Here is an 11392-nt window from a genome sequence, read left to right as displayed (position 1 = left end):
TCCCCAAAATAAAAACCTAACTGGTAATTGTCCATGCATACAATTATAGCAAGGTAAAAATTTAAGTGCAGTCAATTTACGTAAAATTAATAGTTGAGAGCAGTTAAATAATTTAACTAATTTAACTAAATTTTCATCCAAAATTCTCATTTATTAATTTTACGTAAAGTTGATTGCACTTGAATTTTTCACCAATAACAATTTGCGTCAATCGGAGGCCAAGAAAACTGTTAGAATAATGAACTAACTTGTGTGGCCTTAGTTTGTTGTAGAACTTCATCCAATTACCTTTTGACACGTGGCGCTTCATAAAACCTTAATTATAAGGTAATAAGGTTGTGAATTGGTTACCAAAGAATGATGCAAACACTATAATAATGTTGAGTAATTTGAGAAAAGTGCCACCAAATTATCAAGAGTTTCAGGAAAAAATTTCCTAGCAAATAGATAACATGGTCGTTTCGATCCTTTCCACATGCAAGGTGTAAACCTTATTGTTCTCTGCAAGGCATGCCAAATTCAAAACCAATAATCATTCTTTCTTTTTCATAATAAATTAAGAATTTAATTTTAATACACGGTCAGTAAAGTAATTTTTCACGTACATTTAATTACGTAACGACACATTAATAAAAATAACTACTTTTTTATATTAATCACGTAAATAATTATTTAAAAAATAATGTGATTATACAAATGTGTAAAACATTATGTACTGTCAGTGCATCAAAATTAAACTATCTGTTTTAATTATAGCTCGTTGAGTACTTTTGTTGAACTAGTCTAGCCTTTAATAAGTATGATGTTAATTTATATCTTTTATCATTAAAATTGTCCAACTTTTAAATCTTTTATGATTGAAAATAGTAGTTAATTCGTCTTTGAATAAAACCAAAAGCAACAGAACTCAACCTTTTAGCCATACATACCTTTTCATCACTTGTAATATGTGGACATACATCAATGGACTGCAATGAACAAAATCATTATATGATTATGAAAAAAAAATAAAACTCAAATGTTACATTTTGGATAAAGGACAAATATGATTGAATAAATTGTTTGACATACTGTTAAGGCTTCCAGGAATCTAGTATTAACTTCCTCAGCAGTGAATGACCTTGGATGCCATTTTCCTTCCGACCAATCAACATAGGTAACTGACCAATTTGAAATTCCACCTGGATCAATCATCTGAACATACATACACCAAATGAGTTGTATAAATTCAGTAATAAATTCATTCAATTTCATTTCAAAGAATAGAATATATATTTTTTAAAGGATAAAGTATTTTTTTTGTTCCTGAAGATTGTTAAGAAGTTTTCGATTTGGTGAAAACTTAGGTGCAGTCGACTTCACGTGAAGTTAATAGCTGAAAGCTGTTAGATGAAAATTTAGAAAAATCAGTCAAATTATCTAACGACTCTCAGTTATCAATTTCTCGTGAAGTCGATTGCACATGAGTTTCTACCTTTCGATTTATATCAAATATATTCCTGGAAACTAAACTTTAAAAAAATTTAGGACTAATCCAACAATAATGCATGATAAATATGTTTGATTTCCTTGTATTTAAAGTTGTTATAATTTTTTTGAAAAATGAGTCGATAGAGATAAATTTGATGCAAATCGAAAACTTTTAAGACAAAATTGAAACAAAATAAAATTTAGGGATATTTTTAAAATTTTTAGCAAACTTAAAAAAAATATATACTTTACTCATTTTTAAAAGGTGCTATATACACACTAAGAATTAGCCATTAAATCAGCTATTATATATTTGTGTATAAATATATAATGTTTAACTCATTTTTAATATATATTCTATACAGATAATTGATTTAGTGCTGATTTTTGTATGCACTAACATGGAAAAAAGTTGGAAGGTAATGCTCATCAGAATAGCAGTTGCGTCCTCCTTCCATACCTGGCTGTGTAAGTATAAAACATGAACAACATTAGTAGTATGTTTGTCATTTAGGAAGCAAATATTTAATTCTCTATATAACAAATAATCTATCTAATTAGGATTAAAACAAATGAAATGTTTATAAGTAACATATATTGTACCCTGCAATGGTCCCTAAATTTTCTAAGGTAGAGATTGTCTGCCATAACTATTAGAGCATGCTGTCGCTTCATTGTGAACCACTGCATTGGAAACATCATGTAAGGTATTAAAATTATATGCACCTAAATGTCAAATGCAGAAATCAGTTATGTTAGTTAGTTGTATAGCTGTCAAGTTGGTTGCTAGTTAGTTATTTAACTGAGATTTCGAAAATGAATCAAGCGAGAGAACATAAAATAAAAAAACATCACATCTAACTCAAAATCTTAAAGTAATAAGTAAATAGATATCTCATTTTATAAACTCCTCATTCTTCCTTACCTTCTTTAATGTGGAACTAATTTTATACACTATTTTTTACACTTGCAATATTAATATAATTGTAGAATAGTGTTTATGAAACACTTGAATTAGAAGTATTTTAAACTTGGTTCTGCCCCAAAACTTGGTCAAATCCAAAACATTTTTGCCCAAGTTTGGCTTTAAAATTTTGATTTGATGTATTTTTTTAGGTTTAAGTTCAAAATATATTTAGATTAGCATGGCCTTGTGCAATGTCATGTATGTATTTAAAAACAATTATTTTAAACAAAATTTATGATACATTATAATATTTTTTATGTTTAGAGAAGTTATACCTGTGAACCTTTTCGAAAATCCTTCTCCTCCACTTCAGGCATCATATAATCTATATATCTTCCATTTCCATGAGGACCAAGATCAAGATAGCTTTTGTTTTTTAAGTGAAAAATTAATGGGGGAAAAGAAAAAACAGAAATCAGTAACAAATCCTCATCAATGTGTATAAAATTTGATTAACTCATAAACATAGAATTTTATATATACATTATCTTACCAGTCTAGGAAGCTGATATTTGAAAACAATAAGTATTTGTAAACAAATTGAAAGGGACGTACAGGTACACAGCTGAAACAATATTTAAAGATGTAATTAGCTATATTAAATTCACAAACAAATCTAGACTCCATATCAATTTAAAAAAATAAAAAATAAAAATACCTTTCTGATAGTAGGACAAAATGTTGGTTATCAGGGTCTAAAAGTGCGTTACCCAAAAGTCTTTTTTCTGCTTCAACCATAGAAAATTTTCCCCAAGCTACCTAAAAGAATTTTGTTAACACTATAGTAAGAAAGATGTTATGCATTGTTCAACAGAAGTATAGGAATAATTACAGAAACAACTATTAAATTTTCACATACATTTCAGACACAATAAATATTTATTTGATACTCGTCTGTCACTTGTGTCTTCAATATTCAATTGCGTTTTAATAAAAAATAAAAATACTTTTCTGGACACGTTTAAACACACTTAAATACATCATATATATTCTTGAAATGAATTTATAAATAATATATATTATTATTTATTAAAATAAAAAATTATTTTAAATATGTTATATAATTTACCTACATAAAGTAAGATTTGAATCTTCAATACTTATTTAAATAGACTAACAAGCTAATCATTAAACTTATATATATGTCACATCTTCATGTCTTATGAAAAAAATAAAAATTCGCGTATTCCATATTTATATTGATATCATGCATCATAAATTTTTCACATATAAAAAATGGGCCTAATTGAATTTTGTTTTCGTTTTTATATGTTTATTCATATGTGTTTTTCATTTTTAAAATTTCATTAACAATAATAAAAAAATTATTTTTACTATTTTTTTTATAAAATTCTAAAAAAAAACAGGTTATATAACCTAGTAACTAGGAATGCATTTCCTCCTCTTGCGTTCGGATGAGAATGTGTACTGTTGGGTTTAGAAAATTAAACCATGATTGATGTTATGACTAAATATTATTAGGATAATTATCAAATTGGTTATGTGATGTAGTTTGTTTAGTGTGCAGAAAAATAATTTGATCAAACTGGCCTATTAAGCATAAACAAGCTCACATACACATACACACATTGTGGCCCATTGTCATACTCAGCATAACCAAACTATGATCCACTATAAAATGCTGAACTATATGAAAGAATAGAGAGAAAGTAAGCCCATATCCATTTCAAACCCATCCAGTGATTCATAACCAAAACTCCACTTTTACAACCTAAACATCAATCCATTTGAATATTTTCTCAAATTTACCTAACCAACAAATTCTCTCATCTCTCTCTTCTCTTTTCTTCTTTTACTCATCACATCAATCACGGAAACAAGAAGAAAGAAAGAGGAAAGTTCTCGAATTAGTGCACGATCAAGAACAAAAAGATTGTTTCCATATTCAAGCAATAAGAGAAAGTAAAAGGACTACAATAAATAGAAGATCTCAATGCAATCGAGGATCATAAAAGGTAATTTTCATTTGTGTTTCAACAAAAAATCTTGAAGAAATCTTCTGTGTCCCAAGTATCCTTCAAAAAAATATGAAGGTTGTAAAGTCAAAGGTATTCAGTGGTTCATCAATGGCTAAGAAACAAATTCGGGGTCAAAGCAAAGATCAACAGCTTTAAGTCAAGAAGTTTGAAGAAAAATGATGAAAGAAAAAAGGTATGGTTGCATGTCAATGTCTCGGTCTTATCTCTACTCTGACCACGCCGCTGCGAATTCTGATTGTTGGAGAAAAAGAGAAACCATGTGTTGAAGATGCCTCAAGTCGTGGAAGCTTCACTCCTCTACAACAGAGGTGAACGGCTAAGGATTGATACAAGAGAGAAAGAGCACTGCTTTCGGTTCCCATAACTCTTTGAACTGCTCTCATTCTTCTCCTTCATGGTTTTCATTTAGTATTTCTTTTTCTCAGTTTAGTATGTATGAGTTTTATTGGAAAAAGGCAAACATGGTGAAATTTGTAAGAAAAAGCCAACGAATGAAAAAAAGCAGAGAGTTAGACTTGAAAAAAAAAAGCCTAAGTTATTTCAAAAAATCCTTTGTTAGTATTTCTGTTTTGTGTTATGATCCTGAGAAAACTCTCTTACAAGTTGGGTTAGTACTTTGCAGTTGAAAGTTAGGGTGACTCCTAGTCAAGTTCAGGTTGGGATAGAATCTGGACTTGTCCCAGATAGGATTGGGTAGATCCTAAAGAGAATTGGTGTTTGTAATCTGTTGAAAAGATAGTGAAATTCTATTATTATTGTGATAAAAACTGAATGTAAGCTACATTGCACTGAGTAGCCGAACCAGGACACATCTATGTGTCATTTTCTACTCTCTTCTCTATTACTGGTTCTACTACATTGGAGACAAAAGTAAAGTATTTCTTGATTTCTCTACTTAACAACGTTTTTCTATTACTATTCTTTCAAGCAACTCTATTATGACTCCTACCGTATTAGGACTTAGGAGACAAAATCAAAATATATTCCATATTCTCTTAACAGAAAACAAAGTTACAAGCAAAATAAAAAAAAGTCAAAATTCAATCCTCATTCTCTTAGTCACTGACTATCATCACATACATTTTAGTTAAACTACATACATAGTAATAAAATAAAGCAATATTATGAGTTATTCATTGCGAACCTAGCATGTCATATTAACTTCTTTGGCAATAGTAATCAATCATTTATGAAATTTATATCTAAAGCAATGTATAATTAATATGGTACATACCGGTTCACTATGAATGTCTCGACCAATAAAATAATTACTGAAATGTATTGGTGTTTCCCTTGAAGCATGCACATAAACAGAGAATTTGCCTTCATGACCCTACAAGCATCAAATATCCATTATCATCTTAAGAATTAATCATGATTCTTGCTAGCATATAATAGTCAAGAATTATACAAATAAAATTGGAATAACATGATCACAAATTAAAAAGAAGAATTGCCACCACTTGGATTTTCATCAAATTAAGTCACTATGTCTAGCAGATCCTTCTACAATTTTTTCCAAACACAAATAACTAAGGATCTTCTAGATTTTTATTGCTCATATTTCACTCTTTTGTACCTAAACTATCTTTATTATGGTCTAATTGTAAAGCAACAATCTTATACTCTAACCAAGATAAATAGCATCATGAATATTTTTTATAGACACAAGTTTAATATATTTTATGGAGTCATAAAAAATGACAATACCTCAACTAAATATAAGAAATTAAAAAAAAAATTGTACCTATATATACAAGAACTCTTAGCAAATGTCTATATGTTAAGAAAGCTTTAATAGCCAAATTATCTTTACATTTCCTATAAATTTAGTGTCATAAAATTATTTATTTTAAAAGTCTAAACAATTAGGTAAATTTACAGAAATTATTATATATATCTAACACGCTTTTGAAGCACAAATTATGCATAGGTTTAGAATAGAATAATAAAAATTGAATTTTAATTTTTTTATTAATAAAATTCTAATATCAAAACATATTACGAAAAGAATTTAATTGCACTATCAGTCCAATTAAGTAATGCCACCACATTAGCAAAATAACTATCTTTTACATTAACCGCGTAAATGATCATCCAAAAGAACGGATGTGATTGCACGATTGTGTGTTAATGCATCAAAATTAAACTCATAAAAAATTAATTATCCTACAAATTTGACTTCACAAGTAAAATTTAACTTAGAAAAAAAATACACAGACAAGAAAATACTAGTATAAAATTGAAGATAAGAGATTATGGGGTATGTCTTACACTAAAAAACATGTGCCATAGTTTCTCGAAAGGCAATGAACCCTGTGTTAGGAACATGAAGGCAACCTTGGGCTTCTTGGGTTGAAGAGTTTGAAGCCTGAGTATATCCTTAACAACAACCCTAGATTCCATTTCTTCATCAGTTAGTTCCCTTGGGACTAGTTCCACTTCTTCTTCCTTATTATCTTCAACTTTGACTAATTGAACATCATTTGTGTTTGTGCCACAACCTTGGGAACTATAGCATCCTTTTTGGCTTGCTTTTAATTTTGGTTGATAATAGTAGGCAACAACCAAAAAAAAAGACAACACAAAAACGAATGCAATAATCCAAATTGATCTCTTTATTAGTGATGATGATGATGATGATGATGATTGTCTTTTTGTCCCTACCATCATCAGAATATTAACCTCTTATGCACCTTCCCCACACATTTATTTATCAACCTATTTGTTTATGTTTTCAATTCTCTCTTTCTATCTAATATTTATACTGCAAAAGAAAATATCATACAAATTCATAAGAATAAAATTGTAGAAAAACAGCATCATTTATCAAGCAACAAATTGGTAAAAGATGAAATTTATAAAACAACTTTTTTCTCTCAAAACTACATTTTATAACACGAAATCTACTCAGACGAAGATACTAAAAACATCTTTTCATAAAAATATTCGTGTTAAAAGTGTGATTTGTTCGATTAGTCGCATTTTAAATAAAGATAACATTTTATAACATATCAAAATCAAACCCCAGAATTCATCGTCTAACGATAAAAAAGAAACATCTTTACATAAATACAATTGTAGAATCTTCTTTAAAGTATCCACCTTATACATGGCTAAGATCTTTAGTTCAGCCTTCAATCCAATATTTTGTGTCTTGAATGATAATAAAATTAAAGATATATGAGAATTAATTAATGACAAGAAAGAAAGGGAAAAAGGCAAAGAAATAAACACAAAGTCATTACATTGAAATCATATTAAATTTGACTTAGAAGAAGGATAGTAGCAATGCCTGTGATTCCAACAAGGTGGATCCAAGGAAGACATAAGATCTCAGAAAAAATCAATACACTCGTCTTAGTGTTCAAAAAAAATGAAGTATGAAGTTGGTGGAAGGTTTAGACTTTGGAGAAAACTAAAATGGATGGTGGAAGAGAAATGTGAATTTGTGTGTTGCTTCTTCTTAGGATTGCCAACAGAATTGAAGAGAATTCATCAGCAAACTCCGCTAGTATTGCCACATTATAAGAACTTACAAACCCCATAAATACTCTTTATTTATTTTTTTTATTTCTTTCTTTTTTCTTTTTCTTACAGTAAAGTTGCTATTTATATATAATCATTTGTTATTTTATAATTGAGTTTAATTATAAAACTTTTTACACAATCCTGCAATTACATTAGATGACTATTTATGCGATTAATGTGAAAGATAGTTATTTTTGCTGATGTAACATTATGTAATTGAATATACATATAAAACTACTTTACACGGACAAAATTAAATTTTTTATGATTTTATGTCCTGAATATTTTAAAACTATATATATTTTTAGATCTTTTGTTATCTGAAAATGTAAATTACAAAATAAAAGAAGAAAAAAAAGTCATATCTCATATATCACTTCAACAACATCATTGGTCAAACTAATGGAAATTTAGCATTTCTTATATCAATTCCAAAAATATTTTATTATGAACACATCCTTTAAGAAATATAAATTATAGAATAAAAAGTAACAAAACCTACACTTCATGAATCACTTCACTGACTTCAGCGGTATCGTTGCTCGTCTTCGCAACTACAACATCTGAATTGAAATCTCATTAATCAATGTTGATATTAATTAAAGATGTCATTAAAAAATAAAAATAAAAAATTATTAGGTGCATCAATGGGAGTAGACGTTTTTAGAGAATAAATCTTCTCAATTGTTAAAAAAAATTAAGAATGTAAAATATGATCTTTAATCCTTTATTATTTTCTCTCTCATATTTATTTTTTGTCTCACTTATAAAATTAATAGTGAGAGATCATACTTTATTCCCTCAATTGTTAAAAAAAATTGAGAGGATCCATTCCCTAAAGGTACAACTTATATTTCTAAATTGATACAGGAATTCTTTAACCGAATCATAAGGCCAAATAAAAAGTTTATTTAGATGAGAATTAAAGATAAAGCTCTAGTAAAAGCTTTGGGACTTATCGGTTGATTTTCCATACTAGACATCATTTAAATTTGTTAGATACTTTTTATGTATCAAATATTTTTAGGAATTTAGTTTCTTTATCTAAATTTAATGTTAGTGGATATTTTTTTAATTTCGGTAATAATTATTTTATTTTATTTAAGCACAACTACATGATTGGATCTGGCATACTTTTTGATAATTTATACGATGAATCACTTATAACTTTGCATCATAAAGTTGGCATTAAACATGATTTAGTGAATGAATGTTTTGCTTACTTGTAGCATAAACGTTTAGGTCACATTTCCAAAAAAAAAATAGATAGACTAATAAAAAATTACATCCTTTTAAATTTAAATTTCACTAATTTTAATATTTGTGTGAATTGTATTAAAGAAAAGTAAACAAAACACACAAAAAAAGGAGCCACAAGAAGTACCCAACTTCTTAAAATTATATACACCGACATATGTAGACCTTTTAATGTAAATTTTTTTAATAAAAAAATATTTTATCATTTTTATGGATGATTATTCATGTTATGGCTATATCTATCTTCTTTATAATAAATCTCAGGCAGGTAATGCTTTAGAAATTTATATAAATGAAGTTAAAAGGTAGTTGGACAAAAAGGTAAAATTATTAAATCTGATAGAAGTGGAAATATTATGGAAGATATGACTAAAGAGAGACAAAACCCAAGTCCATTTGCTAATTTTTTTGAAAAATGTGGCATATGTGCTCAACACACAATGCCAAGTACATCTCAACAAAACGGTATATTAGAAGAGTGAAATCATACTTTAATAGAAATGGTTAGCACAATGACGAGTAATGCATGTTTAGCTATATTATTGTGGATGTATGCTTTAAAAACAGTTATGTATTTATTGAATATATAGGGTTCCTAGTAAGGCAGTTCCTAAAACTCCTTTTGAGTTATGAATCGGAAGAAAACTTAGTTTAAGACATCTACATGTTTGGGGATGTCAAACAGAAATAAAAGTTTATAATCTGCAAGAAAAAAATTGGATGCGAGAACAATCAGTAGATATTTCATTGATTATCCAGAACAATCTAAAAAGTACAGATTTTATTGTCCTACTCATAGTACAAGAATAGTTGAAAACTAATAATGCACAGTTCATTAAGAATGGTGAGATCAGTGGGAGTTTGTTTGAATATGATTAAATTGTTAAAAAGTTATTTTTTAATATTTGTGGCAAAATTTTAATAACAAAAATAAAAATACTAATTTTTTTTCTAGAAGTTACCAATTACATATTTTTAAAATATTTTTCATATAATAAATAAACAAAAAAATACGTTTATACTATTGTATCCGAACATAATTATTAGATAGAGTAAAATATCATTTTTGTCCTCAATGTTTGAAGTAAGTCTTATTTGTATCTCTAACGTTAAATCATTTTATTTGTATCTCTAACGTTTGTAAAACTGATTCAATATTTTCTTGCTGTCAATTACACATCATGAGCTTTAGTTTGAGTTTTGAAAATCTCTTCTTGAAGTTATAAATGTTTGGGACAAAATCGATGATCCACTCGAAAGATAGCTCATCAAAAGTTGAAACTAATCCGTGCAACATTTACATAATTTATTTTCTAGGGACATAATTGAATCTAAACACAAATAGTAGGTACAATATTGAAATCGAACACATTCAAGTGAGACCTAGTTGAAAATGAATACATTTAAGTGGGAATAATTGAAAAATACAATTTGATTTAACAGTATAATTGACGGTAGGATAACATTGAATCACTTTTATAAACGTTAGAGATACAAATAGAACAATTTAAACGTTAAAGAGACAAATTGGACTCACTCCAAATGTTAAAAACAAAAACGATACTTTACTCTTATTAGATAAAAAGATATTTTTATATGAAATATTCAAATATAAAATTACTTTTATTATTTTTCTTTTAAAAAAAAGATTACTTAAATTTTTTTTTGTAAGAACTTATCTAAACAAGTCCTAAAAAAATTACTTTGACATTAAAAAAGAAGAATTTAATGTACGATCAATAATCATTAAAATTAGTCATTATATATTTGTGTATATTATATATATAATTTAATTTATTTTTAATATATATTTTATATTCTAATGTGTATTCTATTTTAATAATTATTTGATATATATTTACTATAATTGTAAAAATAATTATTTTTATATATTAACTACTTAAATAATAATCTAAAAAGAATGAATTTGATTGAATAAGTTTGTAAAATGTTTTAAGGATGCATCAAAAAGGAAAAGAAAGAGCAGAAGAGCTAGAGAAAAAGAGAGCGACAAAATCCGATAACACAAAAACAATTCACTGTCTCAACCGTATATAATAATACAATTGAAGTATACAAAATTATATTCTGATAACGAATAACACATCACAAGAACATATATGTATACATGTACATATATATATAAATACAGATACAAACATTTAAA

At 27.4% G+C, this 11392-nt stretch overlaps 1 protein-coding gene across 1 annotated transcript; it reads right to left on the bottom strand.

The window, feature by feature from the left end:
- Positions 1-369: 369 nt before the first annotated feature.
- On the bottom strand, positions 370-7107 carry LOC107462969 (glycosyltransferase BC10-like). Its single transcript, XM_016081659.3, has 10 exons — positions 6712-7107; positions 5672-5770; positions 3096-3196; positions 2931-3002; positions 2713-2803; positions 2074-2154; positions 1872-1934; positions 1072-1194; positions 930-968; positions 370-501 (listed from the first exon to the last, which is right to left on the bottom strand). Exons 1-10 carry the CDS (start codon positions 7105-7107, stop codon positions 370-372), a joined length of 1197 nt encoding a protein of 398 aa, XP_015937145.3.
- Positions 7108-11392: the final 4285 nt, after the last annotated feature.

The sequence above is a fragment of the Arachis duranensis genome, chromosome 8 (genome assembly GCF_000817695.3).
Source record: "Arachis duranensis cultivar V14167 chromosome 8, aradu.V14167.gnm2.J7QH, whole genome shotgun sequence".
Taxonomy (NCBI): domain Eukaryota; kingdom Viridiplantae; phylum Streptophyta; class Magnoliopsida; order Fabales; family Fabaceae; genus Arachis; species Arachis duranensis.
The sequence above is the reverse complement of the archived record's forward strand: the minus strand, read 5'-3'. Positions and strand labels throughout refer to the sequence as shown.

Coding starts and splice junctions, on each gene's coding strand:
- LOC107462969 (XM_016081659.3), bottom strand. CDS start 7,107: ATGGTAGGGACAAAAAGACAATCATCATCATCATCATCATCATCACTA. Junction 5,771..6,711: donor TATGGCACATGTTTTTTAGT/GTAAGACATACC, acceptor TGATGCTTGTAG/GGTCATGAAGGCAAATTCTC. Junction 502..929: donor ATATTACAAGTGATGAAAAG/GTATGTATGGCT, acceptor CATGCCTTGCAG/AGAACAATAAGGTTTACACC.